The following is a 23,325-nucleotide window of genomic DNA, read 5'->3' as shown; positions in this document are numbered from 1 at the left end:
AACTATTTTTCCAAGCGGCACAGTCTCCATTTTGATAAGCTTACCTATTCTTTGGATTATACTTACTCTTAAAGTTACTCATGCCTTAGTCACGTTCCCAGTGGATTACTGCAATGCTGTCTACCTGGGTCTACCTTGAGGACCATCCAGAAGTTGCAGCTGATGCAGTGCAGGCAGTTATGAACACGCCTTGGTGAGTGCAGGTTACACCTCTGCTCTGCAAACTGCATTGGCTTCCAACAAGCTTCTGGGTGCAATTCAAGGTGCTGGTTGGAACACCATTCTCCTGAGATTTATTTATTTATTTATTTTATTTGTCCAATTTTATCACCGCCCATCTCCCCCCAAAGGAGGGACTCTGGGCAGTTTACAAAAAAAGTCAAATTTAAAATTCAATAAAACTATAAATAATACATTAAATAATACATCAAATAATATACGTCTATATTAAATATAGATATAAATAGATGATAAAAATATAAAATGCAATAAAATCCAGATGGCAAGGAGGTTCCAATTCGGCCCGTAAATACATGAGGGCCATTCTAGGGCACCAGCCATCCCCAAGAATGACTATTCCCCTTCACGCCCAAGGTGACATGGCAGAACCAGGTCTTCAGTTTTTTATGCAAGGCCAGGAGTGGGGGGCCTGCCTCACCTCTGGGGGAAGAATGTTCCAGATGGCAGGAGCTGCTGCAGAGAAGGCCTGCCTCCTGGACCCTGCCAGATGGAATTCCCTTTCCGACGGCGTCCGTAACATGCCCTCCCTGCATGACCGGGTGGGATGGGTCAATGTAATGGGGAGATTAGATTGGTCCTGACCCTGCTGGGTTTTCAAAAGGCTCTCAATACATAGATGAGTTCCCAGGCATGGGGATCAGATTGTCATTTAGAGCCCATAATGTGGTTGTTATTTGCCTAGATTGGTTTGGCTCCTCGGCTGTTATTGATATTTTATATTGTTCGCATTATTTTTAAGTTTTGTAGGCCACCCAGAGTCGCTATTGTAAGATGGGTAGCTATATAAAGGATGAAACAAATAAATACCAATCCTTTTTCTTTGAGCCTAATACCCATCCATGTTTTTTTGTGGTGTTTTTTCCTTATAAAATAAACACTATGTTTAAACAAACATTGTTGGTGCTTCTTGAGCTTCAAGGGTTGTAATCTGATAATATGCTTTGGATGGCCTAAATCTTTGCAAATCATCTACCTTTGCTGGGCTTAAATCTCCCTTGTATTTCTTCTTCTTTTTATTTTAATTAACAGACTGAGGAAGGCATTCTCCTTCTTCCGGTCTTGCTCCTGGTTGATAGGGAAAAAGGCAGTGGTGGCAGAGATACCAATGAAACCAGGAGCAAGACTAGATTCATATAAAAGTTTAGATTAGTTAGGTGCCATTGAGTTAGGTTACATCTGATCAAGTGAGCTGCAGCAATCCCAGCCGAATTCACCCCAGGCTGCACTGTTTGTGTAAGCAGGCTTGTGGTGGTGGAACAAAGGAGTGGGTTAGATAGGAGAGTTTATTCTTGCACCCATGTAAACAAAATTTTCTACCACCTTTACTTTTTGACCTTCAACTATAAGGTCACTAAGCATGCAGGCTGATATATTTATACCTTTAATATTTAATGTTAATTCAAATATAATCGGGAGGGGGTTTCCTATCTCAGTGAAGGAGAAAATGTGGTGCCAAATTAGATCAGTAAATTTCCCCCCTCCCAAATGCACTTTCCCAGGGAAACTGAACTGTTAGTTCAGCCATAAAATATTTAAAAGTGGACTAAAAATATTTCCCTCTATCTTGCTTGTTAAGATAGAGGAAAATAGAAGTAGGAGGAGATAATAAAATAAGGCAGATGGAGATTACAGTCTTGTCTTTGGAAAGAGTTGAGAGTTATTGCTAAGAAAAGATTGAGGAGAACTATGTTATTCTATGGTGGGAAAAAGTCAGGAGGCTGATAGCACCTTTTCTGACTAACAAATTGTATTTGCTGCAGCTCACTTGATCAGATGTAACCTAACTAATCTAAACTTTTATATGAATCTAGTGGACACCATACAGCCCAGTATCTGCTTCCACGGCCCCAGAAAAAGAGGCAACTGAAACAGCATGCTTGTTGCTTGGCTTCTAGTCTTATTTATGATCCAGTCTGAGCCCTCCAAAAATGTAGGCTTCACTGTAAGCATTCAAGGGAGTCTAAGCTTGAGGGAAAGTTAGTGTCAGTTTCAGACAGGGGTTATCTAAGTTTCTGCTTCTCAGCTCCAACCTGGTAACACCAACATAAGACTATTTATAGGTTTGCTCTAGGCAACAATTATATCTAACCAACATCCTTCTCCCCAGTCCTGAGTTTGCTTAGGGTTGACATATTACATGACAAAATGGTTGTAAGACCTTCAGCCCACATAATATGGTCATCTCTGCCTTTCAGGTATATGCATGCCTGAACAAACATACACAATACAGCCAATTTCAATATGGAAACAGTGTTTACAACGCCGTTCTTTCTTAGCATAGGTAGCAGTCATAACGTTTTAAAATTTAAGGCCGTGCTTTCGTACTCAATAACTTATTCCTGTTTTATTTTCGGGGGAGGAGAAGGGGTCAGACTCACGCAGCTAAAAAGATCGTGTTTTCTCCATGATCGCCTATGAGTCCTACTACTTCTACCACGCTAAGTTTTCCAAAATAACTAGGAAATCCAGTTGCAACAAGAAAAAAAAATCTGCCTGTCGCGATGATCCTAGCAGCAACCCAATACTAAATTGGCGGGCGATTCCCAAGTCTCCGAATACAGGCTTTAAAACTCCGCACCGTTTTGCGTCCCTGCCTTACCTCATTCAAAGGCGTGCGCCGCACCTCGATACGTGATTTTGAAAAATTTGAAAAGGAGACATCCGGAAGCGTGGACTGGCTCACGTGACGGGCGACAGCCAATAGCTTTTTGCAGTATTTTCCAGCCTTCGAGCGGTTGTGTGTCATTGTGATCCGAGAGGGGAAAGCCAGTTGTGAGTATCTTGTGTTCGTTCAAACGTACCAGGGACTGACCTGTTTAGGGTTTGGATGGGAAACCTCCAGAAGACCCAAGGACAATAAATTATCCTGGGAAAAGAAAAAAGGATCCTGGAACATGGCAGCAGGGAGCCTCTTCTGAATTCTTGCCATACAACAGGCTAATACATAATGGAGTTTTATTGGTTTTGGCTTAAGCACTGGGGATTTATTAACTCTGGTTTCTAGTTTAGCATATTATGTAAATGCAGGGTTAGCCATTCAGTTTATAGGACCTTGCAAGGCTAATCGTAATTTCTCATCCTGTTTTTAATTATATTTACTCAAATGTAAATTTATGCTGTAGTAGTTGCGTTATCCCAGGTCAGTATATTTTGTACATATCACTGTGTTTCTACAACATACTGATTTACAGTTAATTGCACCATGGTATACTGGATTACCCAGTGGCTGGATTCACCATCCTGAATCATCAGCTAACCACTCTGGCTGGGCTTATGCAACATAGCCACAAGCTAGCCAAACACATTTTAGCCTAATGTGGCTGTTCATGTTTCTCAAAGAAAGACGTCTTATTACCCTGTAGCCCACATTGTTTGATTTGGACTTTATGTCCTGTTTGACCTCACGCACTAGCATTTATAAATCTTGTTTTATGCCTTACTGTGGGTGTGAATCCAGTCCATTATGGTTTTTCTGTAAACCTTGGTTTAATAAACCATAGCTCGGACCAGTGTGCAAATCTAGTCAAGGAGTTCAATGAAAGAGTTGGCCAAAAGAAAGATTAATAAAGTATTAAACATTTTCATTACTTAAGGGCAATTATTAATTTTTGTTTTCAACATTTAAAACACCCACTTGCATAGTTCAATTGAAATGTGTCAATTTCAAAAAGTGTGGGCTTGTCCAAGCAATAACCTACTGGATCTGATGAACTAAATACCAATACATATTTCAAAAATATTTTAACAAGTGAACAGGTAAGTCATGGATCAAATCCCACCTAGCTGGCACATCTGTTTATTTGTCCTTCTCTGTTTAGTGCTGCTCCGCTTAAACGGGGAACTTAATATACATAAGAATATATGTATGCCTTTAATAAATCATTAATCTATTCCACAGTAGCGGGAAATACTGTCAGATTAATAAAAGGCATCTGTGATACGCTTCAATTCAAATTAAATTATTTCCCCCTTGTGGTTTTTACGGTTAATTGCAAGTCTATACGCCGCTCCGCGTGCACGAAGACATTTTTTTCTGCATTTCCCCTTCGCCTGAACTACAACTGCCAGGATGCATCGGAACCTCGACTTAGCCGTAGCTCTATTTTTTTTAAATCTTGCGGTGTGTTTTGGGATTTGTAGTCTCAGTTTTTCAGTTCCATTTCCGGAAGGGCTGAAGACTGGAAGCTTGAAGGGCGCGAGGACTGTCCAGTTCACTAGCGTTTTGCTTTCCCGCGCTACAACGCAGAAGAGAGGTATTGGGCAGGAATACATTTATGGGAAAGGACGGGTGGCGATTATTTTTTTCTCTAAGAGGAAAAAAGTAGGAGCATCTGCGTCTCGTCCCAAAAGGAAAACGGGAGTGTTAAGGAATGAACGGGAAGTTAATAATTCTCGCTTATTGAATTCCGGGTTTGGGAAACAATTGCAGACCCTTTCATCTTCCTCCTCCCACCTTTTGTGATCCGATCGTACAGCATTTTAAAGTAGTCCGATGAAAGCTAACTTATTTAGATGATTTCTCTTTGGTCTAGCAAGATGCTGAAGTGGACTACTTATTCCCAGTTAGTGGTCCGCAGGACAATTCATGAGACTCATGTTTACTGAAACTGATGCTTACAGATGTTTTCACACGAATAAGTAACCTCTTCAACTTTGTTTAGAAATGTTGGGTAAGGATGGCGAATGGTAGGCTGGAATTAGTTTTGTTTTGCTTTGTTTAAATTTGGCTCAGCTTTTTAGCTGAAACCCTGAACCTAAATTTGGGTTGTTCAGTGAAAGAAACCATCAGAGATAGGAAAGGATGGTCAGGGAAATTAGTGGTGCTGGATCAGGAGACTCCTTCCTATGTTTTCCCATTATTTAAAAGTATGACACATCGTGTAATAAGTAACTATTCACTATTCACTCTTAGACTTCATGACAAGCAGCTCAAAACAAAACACTACCCTCCATCAGCCCAGAATTCACAATGGCATTTATCTCTTTATGTGGGCCTGTCTTCCCACTGTGTCTCAAAGGGGCAGGGTGGCCTAAATAATTTTCTTTCTCCTCTCCTGTACATGTGATTCTGAAACAAAAATGTAGCTTAAGGCACATTGACACTAAGTAGAGATTTTGAGCCTAGATTTTGTTCATCCTACCCAATACGTTAATTTCATCACAGTGACTCATAAACATTAAAACCAGGCTATCTAAGTACAACTCAGAGAACAGGATCTCTATTTCATACTGAAGAATGCATGGAAAGGAGGAGAAAGATTTCCCTTTGATGTACGCAGTGAAGTCTGTGTTTCTCTGAGATCATGATGCTTACTGTTTAATTTTTGTTGAATAAATGAAAATAATTGACGTTTTCTATTTAATTTTTATTTCCCTGTAATTACTGGACATTTTTCAGGATACAGAATGTGACAGAGCAGATTACAGCATGCTTTACAGTGTAAAAGTCCATCTAAGTGACAGTACTAAACTAACCAAGACTGAGCTCAAACAGCTAAATAGGATCAGATCTGCTTAATATTTGAACAAACTATAGATCAGAGCATGAAATAAAAAACAAAACGAGAAGAAGCCAATGGCAGCTAAGAAAACAACATTGACTTGTAGTCACCAAGAGTAAAGCTTGATTCAGAAGAGATTTTACTATACAAAATAAATCAGCAAGCTATAAAAACAGTACATTATTGAATCACAGATAAAACCTTAGATGAAATCACAGTGTGTTAAGCTTAACCAAATGCAGCTTGAACAAAATCTTTAAATTCTTTAAATAGCCCAGCAATGTCATGTCCCTTGCCAATATCCCACTCTCCCTGTTGGATTACATAGCTCAGCTTCAGGGCCCACCATAGGTACAGTTGTATAGATGCAGCAGTTTTTCAGATAGCCTGTTTGAGGAGTCCCCACTTGCAATCTGAAATGGTACAACCCAGATACATCAGCCCTGTGCCTGATACTGTATTAACACTCTGGGTGTTTCAGAGCGAGTGTATCCTCCACATTTGGAGACAGTAGGAGGGATGGGCACATGAGCTCTACCCCCATGTTGTTCTTCCACATGTAAACAACTGTCTGCAACAGGATGTCTCCTCTATGTGTGGAAACTGGCTACTTGATTTAAAATTCTGCACAGCTGAGCTTCTGAATTAGATGGAGCACCCCTCCAGATAAAGTAAGCTGTGTGCTAAAGACTACCATCCTTCACTCCCATATAGAATGCCTAATGAGTCATCTAATTGCTGACTAAAGATGAAGAGAAACTTTGGAGATGGCCAAATATTGAAATTAGCTACATGATAATTTATTCCTTTATTGGTATAATTTGAATATTTAACATGACAAAATAAAATAATTACCAATAATCTAGTATCCAAAGGTCAAAGCGAGTGAGAATATTGTCTTGCCTGGCTTCTTGTATTCATAATTTGTCACTTGTCATTTCTAGTTACTAGTAATAGATATTTAAATAACGGGGTGCTGTTTTGGGTAAGGAAGTATGTGCATGTATACACGCACACACCTTCAAACATTTTGATATCTCCTTATTTCTTCAGAATGGCATTTGCTAACTTTTGGAGGAAGCCATTTAGATCCTGAGGAAGTGTTTTTTTAATATGACTCATTTTAAGCAAGCGAAACATCTTTCCATGTGCAAAATGGAGTCACTTTAATGCAAATCAATAAATCCACATGCAGAAGCAGACTTTTACGGGCAGTGCTTATAATTTGCTGGGTCAGAAGCAATAGTAAAACATGTAATTTTTCCCATGTAGGTATCCTCTATGCATGCTACATTATTTTAATGTCCACCTGCCTTCCTGTACAACCCATCTCACATAAATGCAGTGGATTAGATCCATATTTGGTGTTCTGTAGATGGAAATGCTCCCTCCTTTCACCGAAAGAATTTTTTGGTAGAAGAAGTGAGGAGTTTTCTCCCAGTATCCCAGAGTTTAGCTCAAGCCTCTGGAGCTGATCATGGGGGAGAGGTGTCAGATGAAGGGGAGAATCTGTGAAGTTCGTCTTGGTTTGCAGAATAATTCAGTTAGCCACAATCCACGTCAAGGAAGACCAGATTCAACTTCTGTCTATATACAAACAGATCATTCTTTCCTCCCCATTAAAAATATGCTGATTTAAATAATTAAATCATTTCCATATTGGTGCTTAATTCCCAAGCAGGAAGACATATACTAATTATTTTGCTGTAACAAATTATATACATATAATTATGTATTATTCTCCTTTTGAAGTCACTTGGGTGTAAAATGTTTAGCTATATATAGATTGTTCTTTAAATATGCATACTAATTTTTATAATGTTTGACTAGAAATTAGCCTGTTCTCTAATACTGTTTTAGAAGCAAGTCTTCCAAGATATTTATGGCACTTATTTCTGAGAGAAAGAATATCATTAGTATCATCAGGCTATCAAAATATGAACTTGTTATATAGTAGGATGATGATCTGAGTAATATCATTTGATTAACTTGTTTAGTAGAACATGCTCAAATATCTCAACTTCTTTGCATAGGTAGTGACCTGCACATGGGCCTTAGAAACATATGGAAGAACTACCGAGTTTTCATTGTTACAGGAATTGGCATGGTGCTGATTCATTGGGGCTGGTATAAAATCAAGTCCAATCCCCTTTTTCAACCAAAGAGAGAGGACTTTGTTCAAGAGCCTGACATTGTGAGTTATGTGCTACAACAGGAGAAAGAAAATAAACAGAAATAGTTGTACACTGCTGCAGAATAATTAAAAGGTAAGTTCCGGTGGCAGCAAAAAATACAGCCATTAAGCCAACCTAAATCAAAGGAAATGTTGATGAACAGGTCTGGTCTCTTTCATTTCCCACTCACTGTTCTTATGGAATTTATGCCTTTTCCGGCAGAACTGCAGTCTGGAGCCTCTCTGTAGATGGCATAGTAACGGTCCACAATAGATAACCTTTAGCGTCAAATCATAAGCTAGCCTTCCTAACATAGGGTTAGGGTCAACATTGCAACCTCTGGGAGTAAATCGTCTTAGGAAGTGAATTGGCAAGCAGACAGGTAAGGTTCTGCTTTCCTGGCCTGACATAGGATTTTTCCTTAGAAAATGAGGATTAGTAAGACTAAACTGGACCAGGAACTTTCCCATCTGGAAATGTTGCCTCTGCCAGGAACTCATTAATTGGTCTTAAGCAATCCATTCTCTGAATCTCATCCTGTTCTCAGAGCAAAAATACAGTGCAATATAGAATTGTGGGAAGGAGCTTTAAAGCATAGGATTTTAAATACTCAAAATGTGTACAAATGTAAGATATTATGTTGTAATTTACAGTGCTGTGGCCAGGATCTCATTATAGGGTTAGGCAAGAATCATATAGGAAGGAACAACCCCAATATTGATTGTCTTCTTTTTCCTCTGTGAAAATTAGATAGTTTGATATCCCACAGCAATGCTTTAGCTTCATTAAAGCAGAGATGGGTAACTGGATTCCTTGAGAACCTGATTGCATTTTCTTTTCCATGATCTCTTTATAATGGTTGCAGCCATAAACTGAACATGGATTTGATAGACATATTCTCTTTCCCCTACTCCCTCTCCTCCTCCTCGTCCTCCTCCTCCTCTCTCTCTCTCTCTCTCTCTCTCTCACACACACACACACACACACACACACACACACATAAATATGTATGCAGTGTACTCTCCCAGCAGGCTGAATTCATCAGCTGTATCATTTTTCATCAGTTCACAATTTTTGTACATGTAGCAGAACCAGGTTCAGGCAATATTGTGTTTGTGATGCAGAGCAGCTGCAGTTCATCTGCTACTTTGGCAGAGCTGTTATGAATGCAGCTTTTGAGCATAATTAATAGCAGCATACACTCTGAACTCATTAAAGCCAAATTTTAGCTATGCCTTTGTTCAGAATGTTTTTTCTTAACCTGCCTGTGTCTGTAAGCTTCAGTGATTATTATTTTCTTTTACTAATAAATTAAATGCCCTTGATGACCCAGATCCCATTCTTACCCAGGACCTATCTGCAGTGCTGTAATCTTCCATCACCATATGGTGTTTCAAAAAGCACAATCAGGAAAGGACCATACAGATAATCCCATGACTACAGGACATTTATCATGCGTATGTCACCCATCCATTGTGGTCCCTTATGTGCGTGCTTTTTAATTCCATGTTAAAATGACATGTAGGCATTCCAGCGCTACGCAGATGCCCCAATTGGTTTTGGGTGTCCTTTCCATTGCCTATGCTTGAACAGCTTCCAGCTTTATATTGGTGCTCGGGTTTTATGTTGTAATGTATAGTTGTAGATAGTTGCACTATTTATTTCATTCTGATTGCAAAAGTTGAGGTCGTTTCTCCAACCCACCAAAATTTAGACTCTTGCCAAGGGCTCCTGGGACAGTTATTGGAAAACAGTGTGTGAAGGATCTGGCACAAGAATTGGTCAGTCAAAAAGTCCCCAAAACATTCACAGTGAAGAATCTTGCCTTTCATAATTTCTCTTTAGCTTGTTAAACTTGTAGTTTTCCCTCGAAAAGGACATTTCATATTCCTGAAAATTGTATCATTCATTCGATGATTAATGTGACTATGACCTTTTTTATTATGTACGTATGTATGCTGTTCTTTAATACAATGAAATACAGAGTTTCTTACATTTGACACATATCTTTTCCAATAAAGCTTGAATTAATATCAGAGACATGAAAATACTTGAAATATCACTAATCAGCTTAGAATGAGTTGCCTTGAGCTGAGCTTGATATGAGCTGAGAAAATGTGTAAACATATCACTTTTCATCTGTATACCTCAAAACAGAAGAAATAAATTTCTGTAAATCAAAGTTTGAGTGCTTTATTGGCAAAAATCCATAACTGCCCATAGGTAATGCTATTTTTTCTGCATTATGCTTATATAAGAGATTATGGTGCAGTAATATGAGTTAGCAAATTGTCTGCATGTTTTCAACTATGCAGAATATCCACTCTATGATTTTCAGAGATGGCTTGTTTGCCAACAGTTTTCACTGAAATAAATTGTCTTAATAAATGTATACTTCTGTGATTATAGTATTATGAAATCTCTTTTATTTTCCACCTTATTATAGGTATATCTCCCTTATTTGTTACAGGTCTCCATCAACAAAAGAGATGGAAGGCAGCTGGAGTAGTAGGAATTGGCTGCCCATGGCTGGATTTTTATTCATTGGTGCCCATGTTGGGATTTACCATCAACAAAAAGCAGCAAAGCTTTCTGCCAAATAGGGCATGGAAATTAACTCAAAAGGTCTTGTTCAGTGAAGCAGCTTCATCATTTCAATCATCACATTGATCACATCATTCAGCATCAAATACGTGCTCTTAAATCCCTTTGTTGTGTCATTGCCTGCAAAGAAAACCCAAGGTCTTGCATGTATAATGGTGATTAAAAACTGTTTTGTAGCAATGGAATGCTTCTAAACCTTGCCTGGAATTCTTCCGGAAAGATGTCTCGTGCTGATGTTAAAAAGCCTTCCCTCTGCACCACTGGGCCTTTAACTAAGGAGATGATTAGCCAGGCTGTCTTAGCATTTAGTAAAATAATGAGGTCCTGCTATGGCCCCACAGGTAGGCTTAAACAATTTCACAATGGCATGGGAGGATATGTTCGTATTTCATCACAGTCTTCGGTTTTGCTCAGTAGCCTTTCTGTCACTCTTCCAGTCTTAAAGCTTCTGGTAGCCTCTGTGCAGAATCACCTTGCGCTCTTCAGGGACAGTGGCTTATTTACAGCAATTTTTTGCTGCAGCTTGCTTGAGAAATACCAAACGCTGAACATTGGTCCTCATACTTTCATTAAAATCAGCAAGCATGTTTTGAGCCTGTGCATTGACTACCTTTCATCTGAAACCTGTGGTTGCCGAATAGCAGTGGATTTCAGCAGTTCTAAGCTTCTCCTTAGCCTAGTGCGCAGTATCATACTGAGCAAACGGGCCTGCATACTTAGCAGGAAGGAAGCTGATCATATCAGCATATTGGTGTTAAAGGCCTTTCTGTTTACAATCCCCCAAAACACGGATTCCAGTGCTATGCTAGGCAAATGCCTTTACATACCTGTAAAAAATAAGAGAGTTATGGATTCTGCTGTATATCCTGGACTTTTAATTGAAATGCCAGAATTGCATCTGTCGCTGCCTTTCAAAAGAACTGCTTCAGGCCAGATCAAAGTGGCACTTTTTTGCATGTCTATGTCAGGAGATTTGTCTCATGTGGGAGAAGGAGCCATAGTTATCCACCGTGGAGTTTCTCTAGAAGCTGAAGTGTTAGATCAGTTGCTCAATGTAGGCAGGCAAGTGATAACCGATGGTGTTGGTCTTGTGATATGCCAGAAGGTCATCCACCCAACCTTGAAGCAGTATTTAAAGGAGAACAATATTGTTGCTGTCGAGAGAGTTGGAATAAGAATGATGGAGCCCTTGAAGGAAATGACAGGTAATGAATAAGCTTTCAGACATGATAACTTCATGATATGATCCACAAGAAAATGGGATATGGAAAGCCCTAAGCAGAAATCTTTTCTCTGCTGATTCTCTACCTGTTCTTTAAATTGCAAGTGCTAGACTGTTAATTGAGCAATATTCAGTTGTTTGATCTATGTCTAACCTCTTCCTAAATATTTATTTATTTATTTGGCCACCCATCTCATATGTATGGGCAACTAATGATTAAAAACAGAATAAAAACCTAATAAAAAACAACCAAGTTTAAAACAACACAGATTACATGAAATAACTTAGCAGTTAAGAACACTTGGATAACAAAACTAAGACCAAGAAATGGGCTTGCCCATACCCAGTGCCCCAGGCTCAATGGCAAAGCCAGATTTTCAATGGAAGGCCAGCAGGGTCAGGGCAAGCCTAATCTCTGGGGGGATGATGTTCTAGAGGGTGGGTGGCTTGGCAGAAAAGGCTCTCTTCCTGGGCCCTGTCAGATGCACTCTTGTGGACAGGACCTGGAGCATGTCTTTCCTGCTGGATCTTACAGAATGGGTAGACACCAAATATTTCTGCCACTGTTGCAGACCTCAGCTTTCTTAATTACAGCTCCTGTGAACAATTGCTTGAAAATGAGTAGAACCTACCCTGATTTCCATCCCACAGTAATACACTCTATTAAAGCAAGATACCCTATCACACAGTCTTCTATTTACATTAATCCACGTGAAGCTCCCTAGAAAACGTCAAGACTTCACATTTTAGAGAAACAGACCGTGGACTACAGTTCACAAATCATAGTCGTTGGGTTCACACAGCACACCAAGCTAAAATCAGTGTTTCCTTTTGTTTCCTTCTCTTATCATAAGCAATACTGTTGAAACATTCCTGATTTATATTATTTGTGTTATTAAAATAGCAGACATACAGCTTCATTGAATAATTCAATTGAAACAACTTATCTCTGTGAAAAAATATCCAAGGTATAAAGAATCTCAGTTTATTAACAAACAGCATCAAAGTCAGTATGGTTAAATCCTAGAATTTGAATCATAATCATATTTCCACAAAATGCAATTGCTTTCAGCAACATTAAGAATCTTTGGTTTGGAGTACTGCCTAATTACTATGCTCTACCGCAGCTCAAACTGGGCATCTTTGACATACTTTAACCACAACATTGCACACAGCTAAGGCGGAATCAAAATTGACTCCATATGATGTATGATGAAATGTTAATGAAAATCACCACGTTTCAGCCTTTTTGATGATCTAACTTTCACAGTCGTATTTATATCTGGGAAAAACATGGTCTTGACAACAGGTATCTTTGTTGCCAGTATGATGTCTCCACATTCTATGTTTTTCTAGACCTATCAGTCTTCTCAAGTAACAGATGTCTCCTTTTTTCATAACTGTATTCACCATTTGAACCTGGAAAGATAAAGCTTGGTTCAACTTCTCCTCTACCTATTTCCATAAGGTTGGCATTGCCTGTTGACATAATTGTTCTTCGTTTGTTTTTGATATTCAGGAGCAAATCGTTTTTTGCACTTTCTTTTTTCACTTACAAGAAATTCCGTAAATGTTTCTCACTGCTGACCACTCTGATGGTTGTTTATGTTTCTCCCTGGAGTTTGAATTCCAATTTCTATTTCTTTTAGTTCAGTATTTCTCATGATATAGTCTTCATGTAAGTTAAATAAGGTGATAACCTATAACTTTGGGTTACCCAGTTTGGACCATTTAATTGCTCCATATTCCATTGTAATTGTTGCTTCCTGGTGATTCTACAATTTCTTCAATAGGCAGATACGATAACTCAGAACACCTATGTTTTTAAGGGCTTTATAAGTAAAAAGCCTTGTATAATCAATAAAGCAAAACTGTTTGAAATTCCCTTGCCTTTTCCATTATCCATCAGATGGTAGCAGTGAATCCAGCTAGTACACCCAGCAATTCTCATGTCATGTATTGTTGAAGTCTGGATAGCAAAATCTTAAATATTATTTTACTAACATGTTAGAGAAGTGCAATTATTTGGTAGTTTGACCATTCTTTAATACTGCCCCATTTTTTATATTCAATTACAAATTTATCTTTTCCAATCCCTTAGTTCTGCTGTGTTTTCCATACCACCTTACAAACAACAGGTAACACTTGTAAGATTTTCAACAGTTCTGGTCGTATTTCATCAACTCCTGTGCCTTTGCTATTAAAAGTATTTTCTAAGGACTATTTATTTATTTTATTTATTTATATTTCAAATTCCGTCACCACCCATCTCACTCAAAGAGCAACTCTGGACAGTTTACAATAAAAGTAAAATAAAGATTAAAATACAATAAAAACAATATTTTTAAATAACAGCATAAATGTAAATATAAAATCCAAGATAGAGATGTTAAAAAGTTCTTAAGTTAAATTCATTTAACTTCTTTCCAAAATGTCCTACTAGTTTAGTGAGCAAACCTTTGTATCTTTCATCAGTTTGGGTAACTATTTATCAGTTCTTCTCTATATTCACACCATCTGTTCTTAGTATCTTTTTTCTCCAGTTGAACTGTTCCTTCTTCATCCTCTATGTCCACCTTTTCATATATATTTGTCTTGGTTTCTGTAATATTCTTAAATAATTCTCAATGCATCAGCAGACAGCAATTTGCCTTCTTTTGCTTGCATTTTAGAATGTTTCAGTTTGTTTCATGTTTAATGAAGTCAAGAATTTCATCAGTTTTTCAGGCATTCTATGTATCTAATCCATTAAATCTATTCTTTATCTTGAGCCTGTAATTCCACAGAATATTGTTGAAGTCGTATCTTGTAGTTTTGATTATTTTATTTGTCTTCTGCAATTTAAGCTGTAATTTAGCAAGGAGGAGTCTGTGATCTGAGCTGCAGTCAGCACCAGATCTTCTTTTTACTAAGTGAATAGAGCTGCTCCATTTTTGATTGCAGAATATATAGTCAGCTTCATTTCACTGTTATCCATCCATTGATGTCCATCTGTGTTAGTTGTCTTTAAAATTGTTGGAAGAAGTTTTTTGCTACATTGAATTTTATTGGCAGCATTCTCCATCATTTTGTACAGTGAGGCCAATTTTTCTGATATTCCAGATTCTGTGGAGTCCCTGGTGCTCTCTGAGCCTTGTTGTTTTCTTGCAGACATTTCATTGCCAGACTAGGCAACATCTTCAGTGCAAAGAGGGAGTGGGCCTTGCTCTCAGTTTATAAGCTTGCTGTGCTTGTGTTGGTGGGGGTGTTGTTCTCCCCTTGGGAGTTCTTTGATTGGGCTGTTGTTTGCTGCTTGGTTGATTGCCTGAGTTAATAGTCCCTTGATTAGGGTGTATTGTGCTGGTTGATGTTCATCTGGTGTTAATCCTGGTGTTAATCTTTGCATATGTGGGTTATAATTGCTGGCAAGGAGGTGTTCTGGTCTTTTGGCTTTTCTATTGCCTCTTTTGAATGGTATGTAAATGTTGTTTTCCTCTATGTGTTTGTTGATGGCTGCTTTGTCTGAGTGCCAGGCTTCCAGGAATTCTCTGGCGTTTTTGGATTTGGCTTGGTTTAGGATGCTTACAGTTTCCCAGTTGAAACTATAGTTGAGTCTGTCCATGTGTTGTGAGATTAAGGAGTTCTCATCGTGTCTTCTGACTGCTAGTTGGTGTTCGTGGATGCGCTCTGCTAGTCTTCCGCCTGTCTGTCCTACATAGTGGCTGTTACAGTCTTTGCATTGTATGTTGTAAATAACTCCTGTTTTTTCTTCTTGGGCTATTGGGTCTTTTGGGTTGCTTAATATGTTTTGAAGAGTATTAGTTGGTTTATGTGCTACGGTGATGCCATGTGGTTGTAACAGTCTGTTGGTGGTTTCTGAGATGTTTCTGATGTATGGCAGTGTTATCCTTTTCATAGTTTCCATTGGTTGGGTTGTAGTGAGTTGGGTGGTGAGGCACTTTTTGATAAAGTTGAGCGGGTATCCATTTTGTTGGAAGATGCTGTATAGATGATCTTTTTCTTTTTTCTGGTGTTCTGGGTTGCTGCAGTGTGTAAGTGCTCGTCTGAATCATGTTCTTACACAGCTTCTCTTGTGGGAGGTTGGATTATTACTGTGGTAGTGGAGCACTTGGTTGGTGTGGGTACCTTTCCTGTAGACTTGTGTTTCTAACTTACCATCATTTCCTCTACCGATGAGGATGTCCAGGAATGGTAGTGAGTTGTTGTTTTCTTCCTCCCTTGTGATTTTTATTCCATTAAAGATGTTATTGATGGTTTTGTGGGTTTCTTCCAGTTGTTTCTTTTGTATTATGACAAAGGTGTCATCTACAGACCGGATCCATACTTTGGGTTGTATGTGTGGGAGTGCTATCCTTTCCAGACACTGCATTACAATCTCTGCTATAAGTCCTGAAATCGGTGATCCCATGGGTGTTCCTTTGATCTGTTGGTATATTTCTCCATCAGACTGAAAGTAGGTTGTAAGGCAGAGGTTGATGAGGTCCATTATCCTGGGTATTTCTATTTTGGTGTATTTGGCTGTGAGATTAAGGAGTTCTCATCAGGTCTTCTGACTGCTAGTTGGTGTTTGTGGATGCTCTCTGCTAGTCTTCAATCTCTTAGGCTTTCAGTTTTAGTATGGTACGATAAAATTAATGTTAATGTAGATTTTAAGAATCGTTATATTAGAAGTGAGAACCAGTTTGGTGTAGTTAAGGCACTGGGCTAGAAACCAGGAGACCGTGAGTTCTAGTCCTGTCTTGGCACGAAGCCAGCTGGGTGACCTTGGGCCAGTCACACACTCTCAGCCCTAGGAAGCAGGCAATGTCAAACTACTTCTGAAAAACCTTGCCAAGAAAACTTCAGGGACTTGTCCAGGCAGTGTCCAAGAATTGGACATGATTGAACAGGTTAAATAAATAAATAAATAATGGAAGTGCCATATTGAGAATATGGAACAGATATAAACCCAGACTGTTTATATTGAAACATATAATCCATAAAGACTGAAAATGCCTTTATGGATCTCAGCACAAGAAACATTTTACAGGAAAGAAACAAATAAAAGAAAAATGGTAATTTATTGAGAATTGTTAGAACAGGAACATGGAGAATATAAGATGAAATCAAGAGAGCAATTGACTGCAGAGGGATTAGTTTTCAATGGCTTTTGTATGCACAGTTAATAAAAAGATTTAAGGTAGATAATAGGAGATTTGGAGTTGAGCAGCAGAAAACAGTATTAGAAGTTGAACTATATACAAATGATAAACATGTAATTGCTAAAATTATAAACTTTTATTGAAAGTTCAAATGGAAAAAGAACAAGTGAAAGACTATGATAAAATGGGCTAAGAACTTTGGATACAATATTGTGATGGAACAGTGAAAAAATGTGGTTAAAAGGATAGAAATTTACATTACAATTTAAAAGAGAACTTTTATAAGATGATGTACACAAAGAGGCATTAACCACCCCTTGGGCCCAACCACATGCTACCTCCTGGGAGGCCTTGACCAGCCAGAAGGGCCATGGGTCCAGAACACAGGTGGCAGAGTTCCCAGCTGTAAGGACCCTGTCCACCTCCTCAGAATGAAATGGCTGAAACTCCATCCAGATAATTGGGCAAAAACGTGCCTCAGTCATTTCAGTAGGACCCACCCAGCCAGAGTCCAACTCAGAGCAAATCTAAATTACTTGCCTCTATTTTTTGACACAGAACATCTAAGAAGCATATAAGCCTTGCAAAATGTCTGATCCCAACTAACTGATTTCCATTCCAGGCAAAGACATCTAAAACAGGCTTTTCTGTTTATGGGATAATACATGCCTTTATTTTCCTTAATTGATTAGGTTCTCAGCCAATACCTTCTTTACAATTCCTGTCTCCTGCTTGCTATGGACATCTGAAGGACTTACAAACGCAGTGTTTTGATTCAAAATGGTTCCTGCATCTAATTCCTGATGAGCCAGTTGTCTGCAGCTTGCTCCTCTGTAATAGGAATGAAACAGCATGGGATGAACTAAAGGTAATCTCTCTACATATCTTGTAGAAGGCAGGAGATGAAGAGGCATGTTGCTAGAGGGCTAGTCTCTTGGATAACTCCCTATACATGAAACCAATAATGACCTGAGACCATTAAACACTTGTGGAAATCAGTGATGTACTACAGGTAACAAGCTGAAGGCACTCTTTAACAAATAACCAAAGTGGGCCAGGGCCGGAAAGTTTCTTAATGCAAGGAAAGACGATTTAGGGAAGGCATGCCAGGAAGACAATCTACAGCCAAGGATGTAATTGGCATAAAGCTTGGAGAAAAATGTCATTGTCAAAAGCTTCCTCTCTTGTTGAGTGAAGTGAAGCTGCAGGTGGGCCTAGGCCTCTTTCAGCCTCTCCTTATATATTGTGAAAATATAAATAAAGAGGGTGAGGATCATGAATGTGACTTTAGGGGCTTCTTTGGTGGGGGGAGGGGGAGAGGAAGAATAAAAATATAATAATAAAATACTTGAACAAGTGGACATTTGGCATAGTGTTTTGGACACTGAGTATAATTATTTGTTGCTGTGAGGTAAAAGTTCCAGTATTCTATCAGAGAGAAACTGAGAAAATCAAGCTGAGAGGCATTAAACTGTGTCTCTTGATTTACAGCTGCTGTTTCTTAGGAGTATTTTAAGGAAATTATCATAACTCTATTGGCACAGGAATCTTCTCAAGAAAAAAAATAGCACTTTTTTCTTTCTTTTTTGCCAAAGCCTAGGTGATAAGAGAAAAATTAGAAATGATTGGATAAATGGGGCTTTGCAAATAGCCTGTAAATAGGCTAAATTCCATTGAGATTAACTCCGGGTTTGTTTAAATGAAGAGATTATTGGTCTAGTTCCTGGAAGTTAATGGGGTCTCCATATCACACGCTGAGTGCAATTGTCTCAGCAGTAATGACAAAAGGAAGACGTAGAATTCTGCTGAGAAAAAGAGTGCAGTAATTTTGAGGGTCAAGATAATCACCCCTGTGTCTGAAAGATAGATAATTGATGCGGAAAGGATAGGAACGGAGAAGAAAAACTATCTCTTGCAGTCTATTTTAATCAGAGAAGGGCATATTTGTTGCTATGCGCAGCTTTATCTGACTAATGATTTGGGTGCATCGGTCCATAATCTGGAAATGCTGCAGACTGTAACGCGATTGATGCCATGGCAATGTGTGCAGCGTTCCTGATCATCTCACGTAGTAAGCATGGATGGGACATAGTCTGGGGTCTGTTCCAGCCTAGCTTTGCTTCTGGAAAAGGATGGGAGAAGGAGGATGGAAAGCTGTTTAGGAAATTTCTCCTTGGTTACGTACTGCTACATGTCAGCCAACAGCCAGTTACCAAGATTATATTGTACAAGCTTCAAATTAAAATACTGACATTTTTAAAAAAGCATGTTGACATAGGACAAAAAAGATGGCAAATGATTTTTGTGGCTGTTTAAATGCTGATTGGAAGGAAGGGGGGGGGGGGAAGAGCTAAAGTTTTGAATTGAATTTACTCAAAGGAACTGGAGCTGCATAAGCTAACAATCCTGTCCAGTTTACTGAGAAGGAAGCCCTGTTGACACGAGCTGGGCAGGTTCACGAAACTGTCTCCTAACCTTATTGCCAGGAGACCAGTCTTCCAGGGGGAGGCTGTTCCACAGAGTTGGGCCACAAAAGGGAAACACCAGATCTTCAAGCTCACTTCAATATGGGGGATACTCACTATCCCCAGCCAAAAGAGGTAAACCGGATAGGTCAGTTCTGCTTGGAGAAGGTGATCCTGCAAGTCCTAAAGTTAAGCCACATAGAATTGTATCCCAATTGGAAGCCAATGCAGCTCCAGCAATCTAGGCTGTAATGATTCTCACCCGCCAGGGTAGGGGCCACTGCATTCCACACCAATTGCATAGTCTTCAAAGGTAGCTCCATGTGGAGCATGTTACGGTAGGCTATCCTGGTAGCAATCAGGGCAGGAGTCACCATTTCCAGGTCCTGTTTTTGCTTTCTGTACCATTTGTCATATTTGCAACGTAAGGTCTCTAGTGCAGTTTTAGATCTTCAGTTTGTTTTGTTGCGGTTCTAATTCAGTGCAAAGAATCCTTATGGATAATCCAAAAATCTTGCTTTTGCTTGTGACAGTTGGTTATTCATAATAAAAGTATTATTCTGCTATTTATTTTTAGCATAATCTTCTAATTTACAGACATGGCGATTTGCATTTTTTAACTGGTGCACCTTTTTAAGCAAATAATTCTATTAAAATAATGAGTACAGGTCGTCCTTGTTTAGTGACCACCTTGTTTAGCGACTGTTTGCAATTATGCTGATGAAAAACTAACTTTACAACTAAACCTTGCATTTACGACCTTCGCAGGTCTGTAAAGCAAAGCTGAAGTAAGATTGTAAACACAGTTGCTGTTTCACTTAGTGACTGCTTTGCTTAATAACCAACTTGCCAGTCCCAATTGTGGTCACTAAACAGGGATTACCTGTATAGTTTTCTAAGTATTTAAATGTGTTACATTAGTTGACTTGCAGTCTGCATAAAAGCAGACTGAAATACATTGAACATTGGGCATTGCTAAAACTAACGATAAATTCGGAGCATTCGTATCCAAATTATTGGTTTGCGCAATGCAAAATAGACAGAACTGGAACTATGCAAAAAGTAAGTAATATTAAATACCGGTAACAAAATAGTCTAAGAATATTAAAAATGCTATTACTTCTATTTGTTCCTTGTACTCCTTAGCCTCAAAATGGCCAAAGGATAATGTCTTATTAATGGGAAAATACATTATTGTGAAACCGGGTAGAATATGCCTATAACATAAGCCACCTGTCATTTAGCTGACTGTCAGAAAGATTTTGATCCAGAAGAACTAGATGCAGTTTATCATTCCCTTATAAAATATATGCTATGTTAATCAGTAGTGTTACTGAGCAGATAAAATGGGATAAGTACTATACCCACTAACCAGAACTCTTTTGCAGAAAAGGAGGGTTAAATTAATTGTAAATTAAATTGTAAATTAAATTAATTTAACAGAGTTAATTGGGAGAACTTTTTCTATTGGGTTTGGAGGGGAAAAAATCAGCTTCTATAATAAAAGTATTTGGGTTTTTTTTTTACTCTGCAGCTTGCTTGTCAAACTGCAGAACATGCTTTGCAGTTAACAGTCAAAGATCCGTGGATTTTGCTGGGCGGAGGCTGTACCGAAACTCATGTGTCCTCCTACATAAAGCACAAGGTTTGAGAGTTGCAGGGGGGATATTTAAAACTGTTTAAGGCTCCTCAGTATATACATGCTTATGAGCACAGATGAAACACCTTACTAAGACCAGATATATTAAGCAAAATTTAATACACTTATGTCTCTCTATATTTGTTTGTTTATATTAATTTGAATAAAGGTATATAATTAATACTAAAGCTGTGGATAAAGCCAGGAAAAGGTAAAGACATTGTTGACTCAAGCATGATTCCTAGTGACTTCATATTCATGTAGTTTTCTGAGCAACAATGCAGAAATGACTTGCCACTGTCTTTTCCTGGGTTTTATTTTGTTTTGTATTTTTTTTAAATTCCCAGTTTAGTTTGGCTTTAGGCCTTGGGATTGCCTGGTAGTCTCCCATCCCATAGCAACCAAGTCTGGCCCTGCTTATTTTTTTGAGGATCAACCAATTATGGCTAGGTTGCTACCTGCTGTTAGGCAGAGGAAAAGGATGCAGAGGTAGAGGAAATTGTTCACCATGTATTTCTTTCCTTCTTTTTGGGGGCTCAAAATCACTTGACCTATGTTGGAAAACAAATACAGCCCGGAGATGCCAATTTGTTCTTTGACTGTGCCCTTGATGCCCGCACGATTCTCTTCCAGCAATAATATTACATTGAGATTGTATGATAGAAAACATTATTTGGGGGCATTTGTTCTTTAGGGTTCTAATACTGTACAAAGACCTCGATCTTCTATTCATTTTCCAGACAGGGAACCTTCCTCATTCAAGAGGACTTATTTTGAATCAACATTTATAGGATTTGACACTTACCTGGTAGTTTAACTCATAAACCACAGTGGGTCTTCCTTCCAGGTAATCTCAAATTGAGCTATAATGCAGCAAAGAAGGTCAGTGAGTAACAACAGCTTTCCTTATGTCCCTCTCTGCTCCAGACTTGTAGTGTAACAGAGAGCACCCTGGAAGATCTATGCTGTTCTTCAGAGGAGTTCCACTTAGTAACTGACTGTTTTTGCCGCTCACTGGAGTCCATTGCTCGCTCTCTGGAGCATGACAGTGGTGATGTTCTCCTTGATACCCACTGGGGACATTCTTGGTCTATTCCACCTCACATTCCTAGCAACTCCGATTGGTCAGATTTTGTTCAAAGGTGTGGGTGCGGCCTTTGCAATAAACAGGAAGGCCTCAACTGGAAGATGTTAAATTGTCCTTCTGTTTCTTTCCTTCCCCAAAATGGTGTTGACGAGTCCTCAGTAACCTCTGCTGACAATCTTGTCCTGGATTGTTTTGCCGCAAAAAGGAATGGTCTGCAAGTTGCAGTGGAGACAGCCCATCTCATTTTAGATCTGTCACATATAATTGAAGATCGTAATTAGCTGCGTGTGCGCATTCAGCCAGCATTATATATTTGTGCTGGCATTTCTAGGCCTCTTTCCAACCACATCTCCTTGCAACTTCTGAAAAACCTGGAACAAACATTGGAATTCTCAAGGTCACGATTGGGGTCTCCCACCAGTCTGCAGCTGAAGGGAAAATCGGTTCCTTCTGCATCACTGACCCCCAGAGAAGCAATTGCACAAACGCAAGTATCCTTAGGGTGCCACAGTTACAGGGAAGAAATATCAGTTGCAGAGATGGCAGTAAATCATTTCTTGATGTAAAATAGATATTTTGGACTTATTTTTGTTTGTTTGCATGTTTGATGTTTTAAAAAAGGCATATGCTACCGAAAACATTTATGTGCATATGTAGCATCTTTTGCTGGGATACATGACCACTCCTTGTCCAGAATGTGAAAAGTGGAAGATTGTGACTAAACAAAATCTTATTGTACAGATAATAGCACCCGAAATTATTTTAGCCACTTTACTAAATGGTGGTACCATTTAAAACAATGGTTTGGTTATGCATATAATAGGTTACTCTATAATTAAAATAGATTAATGAAATCTCATTAATCTATTTTTAAGGCAGAACAGTCCAAATGTAAAACAAATCTTATTTCATTCTTAATGTAAGAATTGTTTAATTTAAAACTGGTTTAATTCTGATAGATTGTCATATTTATTTTTCAAGATTTTTTTCAAGACTATGTACAAAAAAATATTAACTGTTACTAGCATCAGCTAAATTAGTTATATTTCATCAACAAAAGTGTTTCTCATCTCTTTTCTATTACCTTTATTAATTTCATTGGAGAGATGTAACATAGGAAATAGATTATTTTGTTATCTACTTTTTACCTTCCAAAAAACAAAAAAATAAAAAAATGAGAGGTTCTTTCCTGTTGGCTTTTTTGAGTTAGCTGTTTTAGATCTAGCAATACTACAAGTTTTAAGTCAGTTTC

General features: G+C 38.6%; 3 protein-coding genes across 5 annotated transcripts in view; 2 read left to right on the top strand and 1 right to left on the bottom strand.

Moving 5' to 3' along the window:
• Nucleotides 1-2,913, bottom strand: part of SLX4IP (SLX4 interacting protein) — a 109,179-nt gene extending 106,266 nt beyond the window's left edge. The window contains exon 1 of one of the 3 annotated variants that reach the window (XM_063316217.1): nt 2,840-2,913. In XM_063316217.1, the coding sequence (XP_063172287.1) occupies nt 2,840-2,844 (5 nt within the window). In that variant the 5' untranslated portion in view covers nt 2,845-2,913. The remainder of the gene's footprint in view (nt 1-2,839) is intronic. The other 2 variants (XM_063316225.1, XM_063316208.1) reach the window with 2 other exon arrangements.
• Nucleotides 2,914-7,746: 4,833 nt separating this feature from the next.
• LOC134506147 (uncharacterized) lies at nt 7,747-10,507 on the top strand. The gene is made up of 2 exons (XM_063316196.1): nt 7,747-8,008; nt 10,386-10,507. Exon 1 carries the CDS (start codon nt 7,789-7,791, stop codon nt 7,978-7,980), a length of 192 nt encoding a protein of 63 aa, XP_063172266.1. The 5' UTR covers nt 7,747-7,788; the 3' UTR covers nt 7,981-8,008; nt 10,386-10,507.
• A 15-nt stretch (nt 10,508-10,522) lies between these two features.
• Nucleotides 10,523-22,539, top strand: MKKS (MKKS centrosomal shuttling protein). The gene is made up of 4 exons (XM_063316184.1): nt 10,523-11,724; nt 17,575-17,750; nt 20,882-20,992; nt 21,914-22,539. The coding sequence occupies exons 1-4, from the start codon at nt 10,704-10,706 to the stop codon at nt 22,352-22,354; spliced, it is 1,749 nt and encodes a 582-aa protein (XP_063172254.1). The 5' UTR covers nt 10,523-10,703; the 3' UTR covers nt 22,355-22,539.
• Nucleotides 22,540-23,325: the final 786 nt, after the last annotated feature.

Source organism: Candoia aspera, chromosome 1 (assembly GCF_035149785.1).
Source record: "Candoia aspera isolate rCanAsp1 chromosome 1, rCanAsp1.hap2, whole genome shotgun sequence".
Classification (NCBI taxonomy): domain Eukaryota; kingdom Metazoa; phylum Chordata; class Lepidosauria; order Squamata; family Boidae; genus Candoia; species Candoia aspera.
Note: the sequence above shows the minus strand (reverse complement) of the source record. Positions and strands in the feature narration are given on the sequence as shown.